This window comes from Anopheles stephensi, chromosome 2 (genome assembly GCF_013141755.1).
Source record: "Anopheles stephensi strain Indian chromosome 2, UCI_ANSTEP_V1.0, whole genome shotgun sequence".
In the NCBI taxonomy this organism is placed as follows: Eukaryota; Metazoa; Arthropoda; class Insecta; order Diptera; family Culicidae; genus Anopheles; species Anopheles stephensi.
Window position 1 is genome coordinate 7,344,140 of NC_050202.1, and position 24,365 is coordinate 7,368,504.

The 24,365-nt window shown below is 44.7% G+C and overlaps 1 protein-coding gene across 1 annotated transcript in view; it reads right to left on the reverse strand.

The window, feature by feature from the left end:
* LOC118503519 (potassium voltage-gated channel subfamily KQT member 1-like) overlaps nt 1–24,365 on the reverse strand; it is a 127,350-nt gene that overhangs the window by 5,866 nt on the left and 97,119 nt on the right. The window contains exons 5-10 of the mRNA XM_036036879.1: nt 17,913–18,130; nt 11,234–11,409; nt 10,899–11,150; nt 10,582–10,809; nt 1,286–1,706; nt 91–232 (exon numbers count right to left, since the gene is read on the reverse strand). Coding sequence (XP_035892772.1) covers nt 91–232; nt 1,286–1,706; nt 10,582–10,809; nt 10,899–11,150; nt 11,234–11,409; nt 17,913–18,130 — 1,437 coding nt within the window. The remainder of the gene's footprint in view (nt 1–90; nt 233–1,285; nt 1,707–10,581; nt 10,810–10,898; nt 11,151–11,233; nt 11,410–17,912; nt 18,131–24,365) is intronic.

Genomic DNA, 24,365 nt, shown 5'->3' on the forward strand with positions numbered 1-24,365 from the left:
GACTCAGCTCATTAGCGTCACCGGGAAAGTGATTCTGCTTCTTTTTTTGTTTTCTTCGACACTGATTGCTTCTGCGATAGCGCTACTTACTGCGTGACACGGGCCGGTTCCGGTTCGTCGTCCGGTTCCGGTTCGGGTTCCACCTCGTCGCTCGGTGCTTCCGTGACGGAACTGTTTTGGCTAACGAATACGCCCCGGTTCGGATCGTTACGCCGTGTCCGCAGTGGGGTACCTGGAAGGGCCAGCGGGAAAGCCATTTTATTTCTATCGGTTTTAATTGCTCGTGACATGAAAATTATAGTGAGGCTTAATGAACTCAAGACTGACTCTTGGATACCGAAAAAACAAAAACTTATTTAGATAAAAAAGGAAAGACACTATAAACAAGTTTATAGCAACGTTTGATGTTGCTATAATTTACGATTCAAATTAGTACAGAAAAGTCCCAACCACTCTTTGCGCTACTCCATTAGTGACCTGGTTTAGTATTTCCACTAAAAGTAAAAAAAATAAAGCACACAATGCGTGCATGTGTGCCACTGATGATGAAAAGGGCAAGCGAGAGCGAGAGATAAAAACATGTTCAGCAATGAAATTTTTTCACTTTAATACGTTTAATCACGCTCGTCATCAGACCGCGATTGCGTGTCAACTCCTGGCATGCATTCTGGTCACTGTGTAAAAGGGGGCTTGTTTTACAAGCTGGTTGTTTTATGGGGAAAATGTGCTTAGCACTATGTTTTTTTTTGTATTTACTGGACTTTTTTTAATGTAGCTTTCTTTTTTCATTTCTTTTGCAAACATTATTGTGTTTTCGGTGCTTTGCCGGGGGCTTGGTTGCATGATCACGCAGTGCGCACAGAGCGCGGACCAGTTGTGTGCAGGTAAATAAACGCCCTGTTTGTTTGAGCGTTCGTGCGTATGAGTAATTAGAAGAAAAGAGTGTGTGCTTTTTTTTTGGTTCACCCACGTGGAAGTGGTATTTGCGAAGAAAAGTACTGTAATTCCTATTCCTACAGCGCATTGTTTATGGATGATACTGGGTTGAATGAACTTGTGGAATGCTTTTTAGAAACGGCGGGAGTTTTTTTTCTAGTAGTCTAATTTCTTTTCCCTGTTCCCCTCTCCCCACGTCAGTTTGTAGTAAAGTGTACTACAAAATTTTTTTTACAAACGACTGGGCGCCTCCACCGTGGGCACTTATGTGCTTATACTTATTCTTAATGTATTAAGAATTTTGAACAATTTACCAAAGTAAAATGTTTAATGCAAAAACACAACTCACCCGCTGATCGTGGCTCCTCCATGTAGAAGACAACGTCACCATCGGATTCACTTTTCGTTAGCTCCGCCGGTCCTCCTCCTCCTCCTCCGCCTCCTCCACCGCCTCCTCCCCCGGCTCCACCCGGCGTGTTGGGTGTCCCCAGCGGTCCTCCATCCGCACCGCCGACGGCCGTTTGAGCGAGTGCCGTCCCTTGGCTCCCGCTGGCACCACCGCCGGAAGCACAACTCACACCGGAAGCATTTGTGCCTACAGCCGTCGTCGTCGTCGTCGCCGCCGCCGTTGCACCGCCGGCCGTCGACGCAGGGCCCGACCCGGGGCCGGCACTGAGCGGTGGCTTCATCTGGGGCGCCTCCATGCGGTTCCGGGACTTGCGCCGCTTCAGCACCGATGCACCGCGACGCGCCACCTGCACCATTAGGGTCTGAACCCGAATGTTTCGAATAAAGGACAACCAACAACGAACACATTGATACACACCGAGGAGCGCACGCACAACATTCGGGAGTGGGGTTTGTGTTTTTTTTTTTTTTTTGGGTGTGTTAGGTTTCGGAAGCAAGCGAGCGAGCGAGCGAGCAAGCGAGGAACGGGTGCTGGAAGGTGCGAGGATAAAGCGGGAAGTAACATTCCGGGGAAGCTAAAGGGATGTGGGTGTGGGTGAAAGATTGGGAAATGGGCTCAATCGTGCCTGAAAGCAGATTCATTCCTAGGGTGGAGTTTTGAAGGTTCTTATGGGTTTTAGTAAGTCTTTTGAATGGAAGTTTTAGCGAATACTGCTGTTGAGTTCAAAGTAAATCCTTTTTAATGGAGCACAATGTTGATTAACCAGATAATTTGTGTTAAGTGAGCTCATTTTCGAGCGACAATAATTATAGACCAAATTTATTATTAAGCTATTAAGTGGGCATTTACTTAAACTTTTACCAAATTTTAATGTCTATGTAATGTCTAATTCTCCTCATACTTATACTTATTCTCTTGAAGCGCCCTCTATCGGAATTGATCGATACTGTAATGACAGCCTGAGATGATAAAATCGGACACTATCATATCAAATAGAGGCCAAACGGAAGAAACTTTTTTATAATCAGAGTGGTAAAGTTGTTGCATGTGTTCGGACTCGTGAGCTTGGCAAAGTTAGAAGCTTGGAATCGTACTTTTCAAGATAGTTAGCTATCTACACGTCAAGAAAATGCATGATGGAATATTTTTTACGACCTAATAGATCATATCATAGTCCCTGTCCTTGGGCCATGTGAGATTCAATGGAAAGCTTCCAATACCTTAGACCAATAGGACATGAGACAATCTTCAAAACTAACCTCATGAGTTATGTGAAGCTTTGATTAATGGCATGACCTGAACTCTCTAGTCAACTTTCTCATTTGCCTATCAGGTTTATTTCCATAATTTTCTATACTTTCATCACAACTTTTCCACTGTAACCATACCGTGACAAGCATACGAATATATCTATTGCCTTTTGTCAAAAGGTCACGGTGGCAGAATAAATGATTCACCGAAAGGGGAAGCATCCAACATCGTTTGTCTTTGGGAATGGTAACGAAACACTACCACGAATTGGCGTTTGGCGAATTAATCTTTAATGGTTTGTTCGGCGTGTGGTTGTTTTTTTTTTCGCTGTCCTTGCCGCAAGATCTTTCTAACCAAACCAAAAGGGAAGGGAAAGAAAATCGTCTTCGACTTTTTTTTCCCCACATATTGGGATTGGATTACAATTGGATTATCTACCCCGGGGATCTGTCGAATGTTTGTGCCAGCTTCCCTGAGTTTTTCCTTCTCTCTCTCTCTCTCTCTCTCTCTCTCTCCCTCTCCTTCTGGAGTTCCATTTCGTTTGTGCTTGATTGACTTGTTTGAAGGCCCACTTGCCGTCTTGTCTTGACTCGTGACTGGTTTCGTCAACGACCAATCGAAACAAATCAATCAAACAGTTACGGTATCGGTAACAATTGATACATCATCACATTTTGCCGATGATAAAGTGCTGTCAGCTGGGGAGCACAAGAAGTATGAGGTTCTTAGTTCATGTGTGGGAAAATGGAAGCTGGTTCCTTGATAAGTGAAGTGGTGAATCGAAGGAAATGATTTTTATAGCAAGTGCTATAATTTTAAGTATTTGAATTTGTAGCAACTTGATTTGCACTTGGAATTAAGTAACACTTGGTTGATATCTCTGCTATTTTATGCGAGCTTGTGTTACTTACTTTCTAAACTGTCTCCCACCTTTTTACTATAATTGCAACACAATCGGACCCTCGCTGCTACACTAACCACAGCACAAAAGAATGCGGACAGCGATCCTTTTACCTTGACTGTTGTACCGAACGCAACACGCCACTGGTTGCATCATAACAATGGAAGACATTTGAACCAAGGTTAGTGGAAGTGGAATTTCCACCTAGCAAGCAAGCAGCAGCAGGATTTTGTAAAAAGTTTTCCCGCTTCTTGGAAGTTTCCAGCTTGGCAGCTAGCATTCCAGAAAGTCCGCTCAGACTTTCGAGCCGGACGGAATCCGAAATGGAGAGAGGGAGCAAGAGCTCGAAACTGTACACCCCCTTTTTTTACTCTTTGAGCTAAACGAGACGTTGGAACAAACCAAAACACCCATCCGAACGCAACAAGTTTCGCATGTGGTAGAAGGGGTGGAAAACACTTTCCCAAACGGGACAGATACAACTCTCAAATAGGGGAAAAAAAGGGTAGATAATGGAGAACAGGGCACATTCCACACTAACTGTGGCATTGTAAGCGAAGAACAAGCAATGTTGATTTGTCTTTCTGCATCATTGCGTGTGTAGCATGGTACCACAGCGGTCATAAAAGATGGAAAGTTCCCCCTTTTCTCCACAATATTTTTTTCCAAACAACACATTGAAGTGAAGGAAATGGATTTGATGGCTCAGAAACGTACGCAAGAATTGCATCAAACAGGGAAAAAGTGGAAATTTCTTTTCTGTCTGGCGTTTTTCCCTGTCGCTTTTCCGATTTTGGCTGTTTTGGGGGCTGAGCGCAAGAGACGAAAGCTGGTTGTAATAATTCGTCATTCGGAAGAGGAAGAGAGAAGAGCCAGGGGAAAAGAGTGTGTCTAATGTGTCTGGGGGAAAAAAGTTTTCCCCACGCATTTCTCCCCCCTTTTTTACATTACCCGGTCCCTTTCAAGAAGACCCTGATGGTTCATCACGGTATGGAAAAGTGAGAGTTGTTCTTTCAATTTTCCAACCCCAAACGAATTTGTCTGCAGGCTGTCAGCTGTCGCTGCAGGACTGCCATCCCGCTAGCGGTGGGGGGGGGGGGGCGTGGAAAATGTGTTTTCCTTTCAATGTGTGATAGCGAGAGGCATTTTCCGGGAAAACCAACGTGTTTCTAACGTTCCTCCGCCACCTTCAGCGGTGGTGCGAATCCTTCTCAATATCACACCGGAAGTTTTTCATCATCATCATCACCGCCGCCATCGCCCCAAGTCCTCAGCTTTCCCTGTCTATTGTAAGGAAAATTGTGCAGGGGGAGAAGAAAAGACGGAAAAGAAAAGCACAACATCATAAGCCATTTTCTATGCAATGCGGTTGTTTTGTGTTTATTGGCTTGAAATATCCAACGATGCCACTAAGCTGTGTGGGGTGTGTTTTTTCCACCGTGAGGGCGGGAGGAGTTTTCCTTTGAGTTTTCCTTTCCCCAGTGAACTGAACCGTTCCTTTCGCATTGCTTTTCAAATTATCAGTTCGTTTGCTTGCGGGGAACCAAAAATGAAGTCAAGATTTTATTTTCCCACCGACAGGTGGTGGAAAACCCAACGTACGGCTCAAGGCGGGTGTGTAAAGCATCGTCCGAGGGAATGGCACGAAAATGGCAAACTCAAAGGAACGCCATAACCAAATTTGAAGCGCTCACCAAATGTGATGAAACGGCAAACACCTGGAATGGGGGCGAGGCGAGTGAGGGAGAGATGGAGAGCGGGTTTTGTTCATTTCCGGAACGATCGATGGGCGTACAGACCTTCCCTTTTTGCCTGTTTTCCCCATACAGGCAGGCCCTTTATGAGCTTTATTGTATTGGCGTACCATTTTGTGCTTTGTGTGTGCTTTTCATTCAGGAAAAGTGTGTATGATTATATCATTTGAAGCGACGCATTTAAATGTGGGAAGGGAAAATATGTTTTCCCACACACAACAAAATAGGTTTAAGATGCTCACAATGATGTAAATACAGAGCAACTCTTACAGGCATTCTGGGAGCTGTTTAAAGGAATTACATTGAAACATTCCACAAGCTAGAGAGAAACCGAGACATAGGACGATCATTTTCCCGAGAAAAATATGTAATGCGAATTGGTGCGATACTCGCTCGGCTCAGTTCTTTAGAAGAATGCCGTCGGCGGGCACGCAAAAAAAGCAACATGATGATGGGACTGGATCAGACTCACACACACACACGGTAAAGTAACTCTCCTTCCCATTGGCGAACACCGTGAGAACTTTGAACCGTCCATGAAGCGAGGAGCCGACTTATCAAACATAGAAAATCCGCACACAGAGAACGAGCGGCAAACAAATCGCTGATGATGATTTGATCCAGTGCTTGGGGTTTTTTTTCCCAACCAACTGCCCTCCCTCTCCCGCCATTCAACCTTGCTTTAGTAGCAAGGGCATTAATATCCACTCAGCGCTATCCTTCTGATCTGATCGTGATGAATGAAACCGTACACGAGTGTTGGCATTATCGGTGTTGAGAGCCGGGCGAACCACCGAAAGCATCCACGAAACGAAACGGGCTTACCGAGCGAGCCAGTTACAAACTAGCGTTTGCTGTTGAGACTAATTTTCAGCCAAACAAGGTTTTGCATCGTTCGAATCGCAAAAAATGGGCATGCATGCATGCGCTCTCTCGCGGTAGTATAAAAAGGGCACGGAGGGCTGCATTATGCACTGCACAGCAATTGCGGTGGTTTGCATAGAATTCGACTTGCTGGCATTTGGGGTTTGGGAAAATGCCTAAAATGGAAATGGCTTCACCGAACAGCTTGAATAGCCTCGCGAGGGAGAGATGGTGGCTGCATAGTTTAAAATGTTTGTAAGCAAATGGGGTTTTTTGAAGCAATTTTGTATCTTCATGATCTAGAAATGTAGCAATCTGATCGTGAATGAGCTAGGCTTTGCCAATGTTTCGATGAAGGTGAAGGATAATCCCACAATATGTATTGAAGCCCAGTAATGACAGTCAAAATAAATTTGAACTCTATTTTGTCCTTTTAGTAAATGCTCTATAGATCTAATGCTTCTATAGAAAGATCTATAGAAAAAAATTAGCTTAGCTTAATTTATCAAAAAATAATAATAAACACAAGGAACCTAATCAAAAAAGGATACAATAACCACGATGAAAACACAAATGAAGACGATCCAAAACGACTTTTGCGATGAGTATTATTTCTGTATACTTATACTAAAACGGACCTTGCATAGTGGCGCCATCTGCATGTCAACATATTCGACAAGCATTTGATGGAGATAATGGAGAGAATCGTCCATTGTGACTCTTTGAACTTCATCAGAGACAGCTGATTTGATTCTCTTCAGTTCCTAGACCCACATTGAGACAAATGGAGCCTTGTGAGAGACCAAAGTCTCTGTTACGCAAGAGAAAACTGGGCTTCCACAGCAAATTCTGGCTGTGATCTGTACCTAACTTTTATTACTTATTTTAAAGCTATGCAAGAGACAGAAAAGCGACTCTTATCTTCTTTACATAGAAAAAGAAAAAGAGTTGTATTTCCTAGATTCTATATTTACATGATGGCACCGCTCAGTGTGATCCATATCAAATACATATGAATCTCCCATCCATCAAATAAGATTAACGCATCAACAAACAAATACACACACACACACACACAAACGCATCGAAATCGGCTCAGCAATCGAAATCGAAAATGTACAAAACTTCATAAACCATGAAAAGATGCTCGGCGGCCCACCAAGAGGTATCGGCTGCTACAAAAATGGCTTCATCTAATCAACGATCAATTCCACGATCAAAGCAGCACACTCGCCATAAAATCAATTTTGAAACCGAATCGAATCGCGAAGAGAAGCGAAAAACCAATCCATATTCTTTTGTTTTTCTGCAACAAATCTGCCAGAGTGAATCGACCCCCCTCCTCGGAAGGGCAACCGCCGAAGGTGGCTGCCTTTCTTCGACCGGGATGAAGATTGTTTGCCTGGGTTTCCTTCACAAACAATGAAACAACCATTATTCTAATTCAATCCCTACCACACTGGTAAATTCTTTGAGAGCACGAGTGAGAGAGAGAGAGAGAGAGAGACAGTGAGAGCGTAAAACAAAGAAAAACCCCTTGGAAACTCCTTGGAAAAGGAATAAAAAAAAACAAGGAGGGAAAATGCATTCTGAGCCGCGATGGAGGAGCTTGAAATGATGGAAAACTCTTGCCGGTGGGGCAATTTATGTGTTTGGAGCTCGCGTGTGCCAACTCTCTCCCCCTTTCTCTCTCTCCCTCTCTTTCACACACAGAAACATCCACCGTTAGTGATCCTCGCTAATGGTATTGCGAAACGCGCAACATCGGAGAACCGTTTGCCATGCTTTGTATCGAATATTGTGATTTGAATAATTCATCACTGCAAGCTCTCAGAAAGAGAACAACAGCAGAGAATGAAGCAACAAAAAAAAAACAGAAGGAAAACTCCCGATCCCTTTCGCCAACCGATGGGTGGACGGACGAACGAGCTCATCAGCCATGGTGGGGCAGCCGTATTTGGTTTGGGCTGCCGTAAGTGTAAACAGAACGCAAAGCGTCACACAAATAATGTTCGGTGGCTGCGTTCTGGGCGGACGTTTTTTCCATCCCAGCGAAGGGCCTCGCAGTGAGCTACAATAAAAACACAACACTGAAACCACTTCGCAAAGCTGTCAAAATTTAAATTTGATCACAAGCTACCGTCGCGCTTTGCGCTGCTACCGACCCCGCTGCCGAAACTCCCGAGCTGGGCCATTTGTTTGCTTCTTGTTGCCAATTTGCCTCTAACGATGGGTGGGCCTCGTGGATGCAGGCAACAAAAGACAAGCGACTCGGTTGTTTGATTGAGAGTTTGTGTTTGATTGATTGATTGGTTTATGCGTTGCGCATCTGGCCGCGATTCGGGAATGGTATGGCATCGTTTGCCCACGCACAACCTTTTAGTCGGGAACTCCACTCCAAAGGAAAAATAAAAGCTGGGAGTGGGTTGCTGCCATTGTAAAACAATATGCCTCACGGTATTGGAAGTCATTTCCCACCGAAACGTTCTCATTTGCGTGGAATGGATCGGTGTTCCCCGAGTCTGGTGATGCAGTCCTGTAATGCGATACGCGTCAGCCACGCTTAGAACGAAACGCGAAACCTACGGGCCACGGTAATTTGTGTACCGTCCTGTTGGACGCAAACGGAAATAGATTGATTTGAGCAGCGTGGGAATCGGTGCAGTGATGTTCCGGTTGCACACCAGCAGAACAGCGGACGCCTCCGGTATCGGTTACCGACGGGCAAATGAGCGGGAGGAACAAAATAATTGGATAGCGTTCCGCGAATCATTGCATTGTTAGTTTGCAAGAAAAATGACGGCTGTCTGCTGGGTGGGTGGCTCGATTACGATCGTTGTACTAAAACAAAGGGGTTTTTAGTACAAGCTCTGTTGGGCGAATTTTAATGCTTAAACTAAATGTAAGACTTAACGATTGGCGTATTATGCTTTCATCAAGGAGAGTTTTAACCTTCTGGTGGGAAACAGGATTCGATGTGACAGGACATACGCTACGCTAGGCAAAAGCACTCAAAGCACACATCTTCCAACAACTTCAAGCACAACCCAACTACATCCACTAATTAACACACACACACAGCACACTGTCAACATCAAAACACTAACACACATTCAACACATTCAACACAACGGAACGGGCAAGCGAGCGGGTAGGAGGTACATTCCTGTACGTACGAAGCCATCCACGCCTTTCGCAGCCTCTATACAGCTATTGGAAGTTTGTGCTCAACAATAGGGGACAAACACTCAAGCATTGGACTTTAATAGGGATGATTTTGAACGGGAGTGGGCGGGAGTGTTTAAGTGGTTCGGTTTTGTGTTTTTGTTTTTGGGCCGCAAAAGATCTAATTATGGAGTGCAGATTGTTTGATTACTTTAAGGACCCTTATCCTTGTTCCTATTAGCTCTATGAAATATGGGGTTTTGTTTGTTCGCTTTTTATATGTATACGTGATTAAGGCAGGAAAAGTTGGTGTTAAAAAAAAGGTGATGTTAATTCATTAGGTGCCTCTACACAGACCGAGATTATAGCTGAGGAATTGGATCTATGGAAACACCAAACAACAAAATATTCCGAAATTTTTGAGAGCCATGAGCCTGTCTCTGGGAGCATTCTCTGAGACTGGGGTTCAAATCCCATCCGGATCGTTCCCCCGTAATGAGGACTGACTATCCAACTACGTGGATATCATTAAACCTAGTAAGTCAGAAATGACCCAAAAGGTCAAGAATAAAGAGAGTGAGAGAGTGTTGGATAGTCAGTCTTCACTACAAATTTTTGTTTAATTGAAATAAAATATTTTCTTGCTAATTCTAAACTAAATGACGTAAGGTTTAGGCTAGCCGTTAATGATTTTTTTCCTGCAATATTTTTCTCTTCCTAATGGATGTTCCTAATAGTTCCCTTTAGAGCTGCGAGTTCTAAGCACTAAATCTCGATCTGTGTAGAAGCTTCTATGTACTAAACTCACTCAAGAGTGATGAAAATCATTGTTAATATCTTTTAAAGGTACATCCATTAGTCAAACTTAAAAATAGGATGCCTCAAAACTAAAGCAGTAATACGCGCTAAAGTCTTTTGAAGAAAAATCTTGCAATTTATCACACGAAACTGTGACTCACGATGAAAGCCAACTTAGAAAATTATGCTAAAACCACAGGGCAATCCACGCTTTCCCGTGGTTTTAAACCACATCACCGTCAAGGATCAAAAGGATCGAGGATGGTACCGTACCGAAGGATTAAGACCAAAAAACCCGTAAGGAAGGAGCATGGAGGAAAATTAAAACACTCACAAAAACCGTACCGGCCCTTGGAGCCATCGGGCAGGCCGACCGATAGAAAACCAACAACAGAACCACCCTAAAGGTAATGCAATCTCGGCGTAAGGAGGGCGAATGCGAAAGTTTGCCAGGAAAGTACCACCAAAACATACAAACGTACACCGCTAAACATCGCACTCACTTTGCCCAACTGCGAGGGAAGGGCGGTGCTGCTGTTGCCGTTGTTGTTGCCGTTGTCGCTCGACTTGACGTAGATCTGCCAGGTGGCGTCACTGTGGAAGCTCTTGTCGGCGGCGTAGCAGCGCCACAGGCACTGGATCAGCATGGCGGCGGCCGGTATCTGCCGGTTGAAGTGCTTCTGGCGCTGCTTCTGTTGTACTTTTAAGGCGAAACCGGATCCCAGGATACCCTATGTTTATGTGAGGCGAGATGAGCGTGAGGTAGGTCACAGGAAATCCTGGCGCAGCGAGAAGCTTTCGCCCGAATGACGCTACTTACGGCCGGCAGTGCGAAGAACGAGATTGCGAACACACTAAAGCAGGAGGCAACGATCTTGCCCATCCACGTCTGCGGTACCGTATCGCCGTACCCGATCGTCGTGACGGTGATGACGCCCCACCAGAGCGCATCGGCATAGCTGGCAAAGTCCGCCTTCCCGTCCGGTCCGAGCACATCCTTCTCGGCCAGATACACGAAGTACGAGCTAAAGATAAGCCCCAGGAAACCGATGTACAGTGTGGTAATCAGCTCCTGTGGGAGGCAGAATTCGAGCCGTCAGCTGTACTCAACCTAATCGAGCCAAGGTGTTGTTCGGATTGTGAGCCTCAACTTACCTGTCGATGGATAAAGACGACCGAGCCGAGCAATCGCCAGGTACCGCCCTGCCGGTCCACGTGCAGCATGCGAAGAATCTGCAGGAAGCGGATGCCTCGGATGGCACTCGTGGCGAACACCTGACCATTTGAGCCGACGGACAGCACAACCATAGACGCTACCACTACAATAAGATCTGAAACGGAGCGCAAAAACAAATGGCGAGTTTAGATTGTTTGTCGAGCTCGTAACTGTAATGGAGTTGCTCGTGAGAGTGTGAATCCCTGAAGGCCACTACGCGCTGGACGACACGACAACCTAATCCGGGGTTCTATCCGGGGCGTTGATAGATAAAGTTTTGATGAGATAGAGAAACAACATTTGTCCCGAAAAACTAGTAAAACAACTTTTCCACACTCTTCCAACTTTAAGTTGCCGTCGCTCGGCTGGGTCTCTGGGCAAACATTCTCACACTTGTTTACCATAGCGATTTACATAAACCAGTTTGCAGCTTGGAGGAAGACGATTCGATTGCACGCCAACTACCAGCACTCCTACTGTGTAGGGCAATAGGTTCCCAAGCCCGACAGATGGCGTCAGGCGTCATCATCTTCGCGAGACACTGACAAATGGGTGCTTTCAATTTCACCCACCGACGGGAACGGGGTGACGGACACCACCATGGACGAGAAGGAAGAAGTGTAAGAAATTGCACCATGCTTTCCACATCAATTGTACACACTGCTTGCTGGCTCAACAATGGCCACCCGGACTGACATCGTTCGCCAGCTTCTGCAAGATGACAAATGAAGTCGTTCGTCCCCGATGGCTCGCGTTCGTTCGAACTTGGTAGAGAATAAATAAATTTGTTCTATAAATTTGCTGACGCACCGGCATCATTTGTAAAGGACTATTAAAGTGAAAAAACGCTCCAAACTGATTAAATCATCCCGCAGCGATGACGCACATTTGTTCTGGCGTACTTGTTGCTCGTAGCAGCGTCGAACTGATCTTATCTTGTGCAGGGGTATATTTGAGGGTATTTTATTAAACGAATTAAATTACCTATAAGGTGTAATGAGACCTTCCTTTTCCAAGGGTAAACCTTATTCCTTAATAACACCTTTTTGTTCGATCCTATCTTCCATCCACATTAAGCGAATATGTCGATGCGTCATCAAAAAACGTTACGGCCAAAGAATTCAACCAGTGCGGTGATAAACGTGCGCATTGCAGTAAAACATCATAGCAGGCTGCCGGGTGCAAGCGAATGTTCGAATTAGTTCACGCAGACCGGTGTTCCAATCGAAGCAACCGATCCCACCGATTTCCCGGACTGTAATCATCATAAAGTTGGTCGTCTTTTTTCATTTTTTGAAGGACGAAAACCCCTTCCCGAAGTGCAACAGCTCGGTTAGCGATTTCAATTATCCTTTTTTGTTCCCAGAACAGCAGGTCCCCAAATTTGTGGCGGGGACAACAAGTTTTAAAATTGTTCTAAATTAATCGAGCACACCGAACAATAAGGACACGTGCCGGACCAAAACGATTCGGTTGGGGCGGCAACCGGACACTAATCGGTGGCAATTCTTGCGAAAGAGTTTTGATTTTCGGGGGAAAAAAATGTCCAAATTAACAAAGAAATGGATTGCAATGGGGTTTCGGAATGGTGGAAAACCTTTTTTCCGTTCCTTCCATCCATTCCCTGGTAGCATTCTAGTAGCCGGTCCGGTTGGTGTGATTTGGGTGGGGCTAATAATGTGGGATGATGTCGCTTAAATTAGAGTCACGCAAATATCGCAACCGTGTTCGCAACCTAAAGCGAGGGGAAATGAGTTTTTCTCCCCTTGGGGACTGTGAAATCAGCAAAACACGCACGACATCGCCATAAAAGTGATGTTGTATTATATTCTCCACTGTTTTTATGTTCTCTTCCTGTGTGCTACTGGCGGTCTGGGGCGCGTTACTGATGTTTTTCTATTGTGCGCAGTTTAAACGGCGGGTTTTTGGTGTGCGTTTGCCGCTGTCACTGTTTGACAAGTCATATTTTTGCCTAGCGTGCCCGTCCTGCTGTCCCGCATCGTAATTTTCGCGTCGTTTCTATTTCGCGTCTATTTTGTTTTTTTCTCTCACACTGCTTATCGGTACGGTACGGTTTGTCCGGTCGGCCACAAATTAGCTTCCGGCTGCGTGGCAAAAAAGCGTGGCAGCGTAATCGTAATGAATAAATAAAACCAGACGGTAAATGGCGACAATTTTACGGAACGTCATCATCGGCACACCTGAAAATGTGTCACCGTTGGGGGTGAGCTTTATTTTTTTGGTGAAAACCTTTGCTTTGTTAAGGTTTGATTGTATTCAACCGTGAGCAAAAAAAAAACATCTGGTAAAACATCAAAAAAGCTATAGCCACGTGGTGGTGGCTCTAAGTAAAAATCTAATGGAGACGCCTGGTGGCTCATCGTACCAAACTGGCTGCGTACGTTTTATGTTTCTTCTTCTGAGGACTATACAGCTTAAAAGCTTTCTTCGTAAAACATGTCACCATCACTGACCTAATTTCAATTTCCTAAGACTTCTACTACACACCTGCTACCCTACTAGCCTTGAACTAAAACCCAACCCACTGCCAACTCAACAGCTTATCTGTGGTTTTATTCTATTTCAACTTCCTTGACTGGGACACGGACTTCCAGGAAGGGTGTGGGGAGGATAAATTGGCCATATCTCTTACCGCCCACACCCAAAACCTCTACTCGGGGGTCAACAAAGCGCACCCAAAAATAGATGAAGCTGATTGACAAATATTTACTCTTTAATTGTGCTTCACGGCATCGGCAGATGGTTCCTAAAAGTTAACCCATCTTTCTTCCGGTTAAGATAATGGGGTGATGTGGAAAAATTGGACCACGACCGCATAACGATCGTTGCTTGCCGCCCGCAAACATCATTACCGTGAAAGGGGACATTCGGTCTTTGTCGGCTTCACCCGGGGGGACGACTTCCACAGTGACAACTGCTTCTTGTGTTGGTGCTGCTGTGAGGTAAATATTTACCTATCAACGCCACTGCTACGTTTGCCTACGGGATAAACCAGCCCCCTAGGAAAGGAAGGTTTTTCGCTTTTGGCAAATACTCTTACGCCCAGCTGTTTCTTGTACTATTTTTTTCGCTGCATCACTAAAAACAGAGGTTCCCACAAAACACAAGGTCACAGAAGCGATCTGCGAAAGAGGAACTATAAATAAAAGCTGCACCATTACGCGGAAACTATTCGCTGTAATGACAGTGCCCTCCGCTTTATAGCGTTCAATTACTGTCAAAATATTTGCCATCTTCAAAACACAGCGGCTGTCCTCTCGGAAATACAGCGCAACAAACATAATGCACCACGCTGGCGGTTGATGACGGACTGCAGTGCAATAATTTGGTGGTCGTAAAACTTTTTATGAAAACAACGTGCACCGGCACTGCACTCTCGCAAGTGGACGACGATCACAGAAGGAGTACCATTTGCCGGGAGGTCATAATTTTAAAAGTAAACTCTCCGAATGTGCACCAAACGGGTTTCGGGTTCGGATGGGCAACAACCAGGCAAACAAAATGCTATGTTTTAACTGCACTCAGGCAGTTGCAGCAGAGTTGAGCACGTGCATGTGCCACGTAGCAAATAGCGAGCGTTAAGGGGAAAATTCTTCCTTTAATTAGAAAGATGACAACTTGGCGGTAAGTGCCATTTTATGGCTTGCCAAACCAAACATCAATTTTATGGGCAATTTTATAGTGGTTGGTATCCAATCATAAGGATAAATAATAAAAAACATACATAACTAATATTGTCCAACCTGTTTCAGAAAACAGGTAATAATAATGTCCACCGTATAATGTCCACCGAGTTTATATAAATGTAAAACAAAACATCCCAGCGCTTCTCGGTATTTTATAATTTACAAACGATTGCTTTTCATATCTCTCTCTTTTTTTAAATTGTTCGCCTGCTCGCTCGGCAACGAAAACATTCACAGAAATCGCTGCTCTTGAAAAACATTTTATCCTTAAGCCCCAAATTGACCACACTTACAACGGTATAGCACGAAAGCGCGTTAGCTCACCAGCACGAAAAAACAAAAGCTCACCAGCTTCCTAACTTCAAGTGCAAGAAAAGGCAAAGCAAAAGCAACAACTTGTGTCGCGTAAAGGAAAGCAAAACAGAAGAAAAATCACATCTTCAGCATAAACCCACCGACCTTAACAAAGTAGGAAAATATCCACTCGATTGAAACAAAGACGGGTCGCGTCGGGCGCACTAAAGCATAAACTGTGAAACGAACAAATCCGTGGAAATCCGCTGGCCAAGGGGAAGAAAAATCTCAACCAGAGCAGACGCACGCTCAGCTGTTGCTCAGGCTTTGTGTCGAAATTGGATTGGGGTGCAGACAACGAAAAACAAAAACGCCCCGCGACGTGACCGGAACGCCTTCCGTTGGGATTGCGTCCTGGTTGCTGGTGGACGCAACGCCAAAAGTTACGGGGCGCTCCCTAGCCCAAATTTGATTCCGATTTGTCGGTTTGCCTTTCGTGGTTATGCTGGTGCGCACTTGTTGCTTGGCGTTTGGCGATGCTTGAGTGAATGGTGTGTAAAAGTTTTCAATTATATTAACACCAAACAAGAGAGTGAAAGAAGCGGGCAAAATTAAATGTTTTCATTTATCTTGCTTTTGATCCAATTCGGGAATGCGATAAGTGCAAACAAATCAGTTGCTTGAAGAAAATTTATTTCCCGCACACGTTTTCCATAATCATTTGAATCATTTAAACCGGGTTTCCATTTTCTGCCTCAATCAGCAAATTTAATAATGCTTAGTCTGTCAATTAAGATATTTTCCAAGAGCCATCTACAGCAGTCTCAACATTTCCTGCCCTCAGTAGTTCTTCATCAATTAATTCTTCGCTCAATTTCACCCCACCCTCCCCCTCACAAATGCCATTGCCCTCTAGTTCGCTTGACTTTTCCTTTTTTGTCATCAGATCAGAAAGGAGAAAGAACGTATGGAGAAAGCAGCGAGGAAAACCTTCCACTAAATCCGTGCATAAGCCGAACCGAACTACGAGCGTACGAAATTAGCCCGGAGAAATTCAGCAGAAAGCAAAACATGGATTGTCCGTGCCAAAAGTCCGTTTTCGGAACAATCGTGCACCGTTATCATGCCCAAGAGCCAGCGAGAGAACGAAACAGAAAGGCAACTTTACCATTCATATTTTTCCGTTATATTTTCCATAGCAGAGCTGTTTTTTGGGTTTGGGTTCTTCTCTTGGAACTTGCTTCTTACAGCCGCAGAGGTTAGCAGTGAGCTAAGGGAAGAGCAAAAAAAAAGGGGTAGAACTTTTTAGCAACTCAAATTGAAATGCTAATGAGAATGGGGTCATCGGAAGAAGGGCTTCCAATTGTTTTTCATTCCTTTCCATTTTTTCCAAACGCTCGTGGCAGAATACTCCATTAAGTGCAGCGGAACATATGCTTGGCGGGAAATCGGAGTGTGAAGTTGCTGTGAGCTACTGGGCTAGATCGGCTAGCAGCGTAGACCCTCTTAGACAACGTCGTCGATCTGGAGGTCCCGATGTCGTTGAAAACCTTCGGCATGCCTAGCTAGGCGCACCGGCCTCATGAATAATTCATGAGATTTGTCCAACCTGGCTAACCTCCAGCGCTGAGTGGAGGTTGGACCTCCCCAACTGTGCCGCACGGAACACGGTCACATCTGTCGTTTGTTGCCGCTATTGTCCATTTCGAAAGAAAAGGTCGAATCACTGGTGTTCATCGTGTAGCGTTCGTTCCGTAAGGTTGTGGTACACTTTCACATTCAAAGCCTTCGAAATTCTCGACTTGGGGTCCAGTTCCGGTTGTATCCGGGGTTCTGGTGTGACGCTGTACTAAAACCTCCTCCTCCTCCTGTCCTGGTGTGAGTGATCCGGTGCCACAACGGTGTGGTTAAATGATGAGCAAAACCATTTATACCGGTACAACGCCTCCGCACAGCACCACGGTGCCTGAGCAATTATTTATGCACAAGGCTGCGGCGTACCCTTAAATTGCCACTCATTTATTAGCCCATCGTGGTGAGGGATTGGGACAGGTGTGCGGGACATTAGCACCTGCTCGGGATTTAAGAATTATCCGCAGCAGCAGCAGCAGGGAGCAGCGAGCCTACTGTCCAAATTATTCCAAATTTAGTGTCGGAAAACCGGAGCGGGTGGTCTTCGGAACTGCCGGAAAGAACTCACCAGAAGCCCTCTGTCGCATAATAATGCTTACCACGGCAAATGTTCCGCAAAACAAGAACTGGAACCAAAGAACACAAAAAAAACCCCTCCAGCTCACGACCAGAATTAACGCAAAGCACTCGAAGAGGAAATAAAGCATCACCGCACTAATAAAGCATTCCAGGTGGCGTTGGGGTACGTTCTGCTTGAAGGTGCTTGTGCCTGGGTGTGTGCTCCCGCCTCAATGCTGCGGTTAAATATGTACGAATGTATGCATTTGAAATCGAAGTGTCGTGTTTTAATTTAGTTTCTAATGAATTTAAAATTAGAAACAGAACGGAACCGGTAAATCCTTGCACGTATGCACCCACCCTAAGACAATCGGTGCCGCTGGTGGTAAGTTTCGGCATCAGCAAGAAGGGGTGAGGGATAACTTACCTATAATACAGATTGGTTTGCGGATGAAGCGTAACCGGCCGCAGAAGCCCATGTACTTCGAACGGCAGCCGGCGGACCAGAGCCGGACCAGGTACTCGACACCGAAGAACACCACCAGACAGATCTCCATCCAGAATAAGGTCTCGTTCGCGAACTTACTGTACTCGTCTATCGTCGATAGTACGCTAAATATCAGACACACTAAAACAAGCAGAAATCTGGAATCGAAACGAGAGAGAGAGAAAGAGAGAGGATTGGAAGAAAAAGCGGAGAGATATGGTTAATTATAGGGCGATGGGTTTTAGGCATGGTTAAAAAATTAAGCTATGATGCACTCCAATCATAATTATGCTGCTGGTAAAATACTTATCTTTTGATTGATATTTGATGAGTATCCTAAAATAAATTATGTCAAGAGTTTTTATATGAGTGAAGAGGCCAGATGTGGGTCTGGTGACCGAAGTTGCCATTTTTGACTAACTTTTTTATGTTTCTTGACCCATTAAGTCGTTATTCAAATGAACTTATTCTTGTTTTAGGTAAAAAGAGTCTTAAAATTTTATTTTATGATCTCTTATCTGCGAATTTTTATATGCAAATGCTTGCTAATACGCTCTTATTTACGCGAGCCTCACCCAGAGAAAAAACTGTGCAGAACATCGTAGACAACCGTATCGAAGGTAGCTCCCTCTATCTGTCAAACTAATAAACTAAATGTTAATGTTTTCGACTAACTTTTAACAGATAATCGTCCTGATTTTGAGTAGTTATCGTATCCCTCGAGACTGTCTGGTGATCGAGGCGATAGCAATGCCTTCACACGGACGGACTGGGTATTAACGCCCTATCCCTCTGCAACATCAACGATCCGGCTAAGGGTGAAATTTCGTCAAGGAAACCAGATATAGCTGCAATTGGTAAAAGACTCTTCTTAGACTAGTTCACTGTATCAGTACCTCAGTTCAAAGTTTCCCAGCGCTTCCTTCTAAATGTTCTCAAATTGCATACTTTCCGGCGCCAGCACTTCTGAACAGCAATAAGACGAAGGAGATAGGGCTCAATCGATATCATACTGGCAACAAAGTTATCAATATAATTTTCACTTCAACCCCGGTTTTCGCATTGCTTTCTTTCTCATAATGAATCAACGCGTAGCGTACTTTTTAATTGTTCTCCCACCCTATTTCCAATTCCCCTCAAACACCCCGCTAGCGTCTTTAAATTCCGAATTCTGATTGCTTTGGTGGCAAGAGGGCAAAGTGCAAGCAATGGAAGAATGGTTTTATGGTCCAGCATGTGCCCGAGGGAAAATAAAGCAGTTCTTCATCATCTTTATGGGCCCGTGGACGTGGCCACGGGTGTCACTACTTTTACGCTTTTACGGCACCTCGTGGCTGTCTCTGAACTGTCACAATTCGACGAAGAACACGATCCGACGCGCGACCATTTTACGACCGTACGCGTGCTCAGCACATTCACGCTGCCGGATCGCACCCAGTTTAATGGTGCTTTGTTTGAAATCTTAAAGCGTATCTGTCGCTGCTCGAAGTGGGAAAAACATATTTTATCTGTTTGCGTACCGTGTGTGTGTGTGACGAACGGTCTTTTGCCATAGTTCATAGTCACATGCTTGTTGAACCGTTCCGCGACGGAAGCGGAATATATAATGTGGCTGAAAATAGAATTTCAATCATATTTCCACTCGCTTCATAAACACGTTCTCTGGAGCATAGCCGACCAGGCGACCAGGCTGGCAAATGTCATTGCCGCTGCCCTTTTGCTTCGCGCTCGGCTCAGTTTCCCTCACAACCAGTCAGCTGATTTTCCACCTTGAGCACTCGCTAAGCTGTACCTGCTGTGCCACAAGAAAGCGTAGCGTTGAGCCTCAAAAAGGATTTGCTGCACGCTGTCTTTCCAAGAAACAACAAAGAACAATGCCAAACGGTGAACCGGCGTGTCTCTCTTCAAACGGAAGATTTAAGGCACGGCAGCAGCCAACCCAATTTTCACGTGGGAAAAGCACAACTAGCCCAATAAGAGAGCTTGCAAACGATAACGGAAGAACACTTATCCTACCGGATATACGGGGAAATTGTCTTCCTAGGCTCTGTTCGCCCTAATCGTAAGCCGGCATTTTCCACCGCACCGGAGCAAGCGCTTTCCCCGGGGGAGGAGATACATGCAGCCTTTACAGCCCGTTTCGGATACCCGGTTACGGTCCGGGGATTTGAAAGTCAAGTATTACCCTGCTGTCAACGGTCGGTGTAGCGGGTGTACCCGGCCAGCTGATGACGACGGGTCCTGGTGACGACTCGCTCGCTGACAGACGATGATGCGCCGCTAGAGCAACAGGGCAGCGACGCCCTTTGCTTTGTGCGACGCGTCGTATCGTGGGCCTGACATTTGCTGTCACGAAGACAGTGAAGGGTGGCCGCTTGTGCCGAAAAATGTATATATCTGTACGAGGACCTTTAATGGGTGATAAGGGTGCAAGTGGACGGAGGGGTGGATTGTGTTGTTTGATGCAGACAGTAAAACATCAGGGTAGGGTTTTGTTTTCTAACGAACACTGACACGACACGGTTGATGTTGGGTAGTACAGTGCGCGCTTTAATTATATGTGCGAATGTAAGCCTTACTTACTTAAGGAACTCAAAGAATCTTAAAGTTCGTTCGATCCTTTGTTCTAACAGTTTATTGTTGGAAAATGTCTAAACATTCTCAATATCTTTCATACAGTTCCTTAACTGCAGTTAGGTTGTAGGTTATTTCTAACATCTTAATTTATCAAGATCAAGATTTGGTGGACTACAAAAATCCTGAAGGTTGATCGCCGTTCCCAAACGATCAGTCATTTTGGTATATTTCTTCGAGATATTATGACCAATAATGCATTCTCTACCTATTTCAACCAGCGGAAAAGTCATCCAATGTCATCCGGACCGCCTCCCCGTATGCAAGCTACGGGTAGAAATAGTATCGGTCTGACAGAAATGGCAAGCCTAGACCTCTTGAGGTTAAAGTGCCAAAGAAGAAGAACAAAAAGGAAATAAAAATGGATCAGAGATTCAAACAGTATATGAATAAAAAATAAAAATAAACAAATAAATAAATGAGTGTATAGAAAAAATAATAAACAAAGAATTAAATAACATAAAGACAAAAATAAGATATAATTGGAAAAATAGATGAACAAGAAATTAAATAAGCAAAAAAAAGTAAGCAACTAAGCAAGCAAATGAATAAAAAAATAGAATAAAACATTAAATAAAACCTAAGTGATCTTAAATTTATGCTCATCACTGTGAAATCAACCTTATCAGCCACGGCTCCACTGTTGCATTGTTTTTCAGGTGTAAATGAAGCTGTAATGAAACAGCTTTAAAGCGGTTAACAAATTTAAGGCTTTACAAAAATCAACACTTCCCTTGAGTAAGCACAACCAACATCCTGATCTCTCCGTACCAAAACATCAGCGCAATATTTCGTCAGATGTCAATTCAGTCGATTAATTAATCGATTTCCGCCCGTCCGGGGGCACAACGCGTTTTCCATTTGCGCTAAATGTGCGAATTGTCATATAATTGATAAAACAACCAGCCAGCCAGCGAGACCGGTTGGCTGACCCATCATCATTACGTGATTGAGCGGTTATTTAGTGCCCGGGTGTCGTGCGGAAAAAGGGGCGACAATTGCAAATGACGTTTTAATTTCGTTTAATATTTTAATTGCTAGATGAAATGTTGCTGCCGAGTGCAAAATCGATTGACCTCGTTGGTGGTGAAAATGTGTGCTTTGAACTGCACCGGTTTTATGCTTTGTTACAATTTCATTGTAAAAATTGTGACGCAGTTAATGAATTATTGCAGCTCGAAGAAAAATGGATCAGGCAGCAAAAATGAAGCGAAAAGTAAAAAATGCAGGATACAAAATGGTTTCCCATTTAAATACACCGATCGCTTCCGGTGCTACTTAAGCTACCTGTGGGTGGGGAAACCTGATAGAGAAAAGAATAATATTACCAATTGCACGCCAAGGGAACGGGGTTGCATCCTCGCGGGTTCGTTACTGCTTTACTGTAAATACGTCGAATCGTGTACATAAGACAGCGCCCAGATCCATCGGGATGGATGCACATTAATTTTAGATTAATGTAATGGAACGATCCGGCGGGCTCCGGATCTCGTGTCGAATCGAATCAACGAGAGCGACGAGGAGCTCGGTTCGTGGATCTCGATTTGCGTTCCCGAACGATAAGCAAACGGATGGAACGGGACTGAGCTTAAAGGAATTTGCAAAACGAACTGGTAACAGGAACACAGTTAGTAACCGAACGGTTGATGTTTTGGATGGTGGAAGGGAAAAAAGGGAGAGAAGGAGAGAGAGAGAGAGAGAGAGAGAGAAGGTGAAGAGAAGGGATGGAAAGGATCGCATCCGGTTTGGATAACATCTTCTCATTCGCTTTGACTGACGTGCTCCCAACAACGTATCGATATGGAGGACAAAATACGCTAACAAAAATTGTTTAAAATTATTTTAAATAATAATTAGCCTCTTCTCTTCTTATATTACTGTTCTTAAGCAAAAAAAATAAAAAAATAAAATAAAATAAAATCATTTTAATAAGCTGCAAAGATACCATAGTGCAATCCCTTCAATCTGTTCTCTGAACACCAACACCGACTCTCTATCTCTCTCTACCGGACAAGGAACATTTTCCCAACCGTCAAGATACACTCACAGCCACACACACCCAGGTAGAAATTCCGGGTGAAATCGAGCGTGAAACAGCTCGATGGTGCCAGTGAAAAATTCCTTCACTATTGTATTTAAATCCTTTGCCCAGATGTGCTGTAAAACATTTACTCTCCGACGCGGTCCACCTCCACTCGCTCCAACGGCCTTCCCGGTTCTTTAACCGGTGCCAAGATTACCGAGAGATTACCGGTGCTAAGCACACCGAAGAGTGATTTGTTTCAACCTGCTGCTGCTGCTGCTGCTGCTGCATCCTTTCCAAATCAATCGAGGAGAAGGATATTTACGAGCTGCGCGATCGTTGATGGGTACAGAGGGTGGATTGGTGTACTGATTGGAGATGCCCGGCTTACCCAGGGTGAAAATCGATGCCGATGAGAAAATTGAAAGGCGAGCATGTTGTGAAAGTTGTATGGATCGGCGAGGATTTCGCCGAACGGATTCAGCTGCTTGAGATTAGAATATTAGGCACATGATGGAAGCCAGCTCAATGTAGACCTACTTAAAGTTAGTAAAGTTTAGAAAGTGATAAAGATTTTTCCGATGGAATGTAGAACTTCTCAAAGATTCTTTGCTTCTGGTTCTGGTTAGTAAAATATTCTTACACGAGTATCTCATCCGGACGCTCAGCGCAATCTCTTTAATCCGAACAAAGAGACCAGGCAAGCGAACAAAGAGCGTGATCATTATAATTCTCCTTTGAAAAAATCCCCGATCCTCACCCCACGGGTACAGTGACTTCCTGGAAGCGTCTTGCATAACGCTTCTCCCTGTTGCTTACCCATTCGCAGAAAGGTTTGTGTTCCGTTCCGTTTCCGAATGCAATTAAAAATACATCCACCGTCAAAAACAGCCAGAGTCACGGTAGGTTCAGCTACATACATACTTCCACAAACGGGCATGCAGCACTTGCCGGGCGGAAACTTTACACCGCAGTTCGCAAACAGATGACAAGAATCTGCCATTAATTAATGCCACATGTGTGATGGGAAAGTGGAGAGGAGAAAAGCATCACAACATCGAACACAACACTTGATGCTTGCGCTAAAATCGAGGAAGATTTTTGGGAATAATTTCTTTAGGAGCTTTTCGGGAGCGTATCCTGGAGACTTTTGACGCTACTTTCTAATGAAAAATTGAGCAATGGTAAGCAATCCTCATCCCAACCACAATCCGGCTTCGTCAGCACACCTGTCAGGGCTCAGTAGATGGGCGCACAATTATGTAGTTATGAGGTTTATTAATTAAACCACAACCCCGGGTGTAGATTATGCACGCCTTAGCTCAAGCCTTAGACAAGCGCGAAGAGGAATAATTTCTAACCAGCGATACGAGTCTTCCATACTAACACACTGACAGTGCCGAGTGCCCCGCCAGACTTTGTAACCAGATTTATGAGTTGCCCACCCCTTTATCGGTGGCGAGAGATAGTTTAAGGAGCGTCAGGTAATATATTACAGCGCTTTGTCGCGCTAGCGGGGAATTGAAGGATCCTGTGAAAGTTTACAATATTCGAAAGAAGCTGTGTCATACTTACACTGAAAAGTGATACACAAAACACATCCACCCGCCGGGATGCTCGAGAAAGACGTAGAACCGCTCCTGCACGGTTTTCCCGCGCCGATGATGGAAAACGTATTTGGCTTTGAACGCTTGGTCGATTGGCAGCGCAATCGGGTAGTACGGGTTCGGGACGCC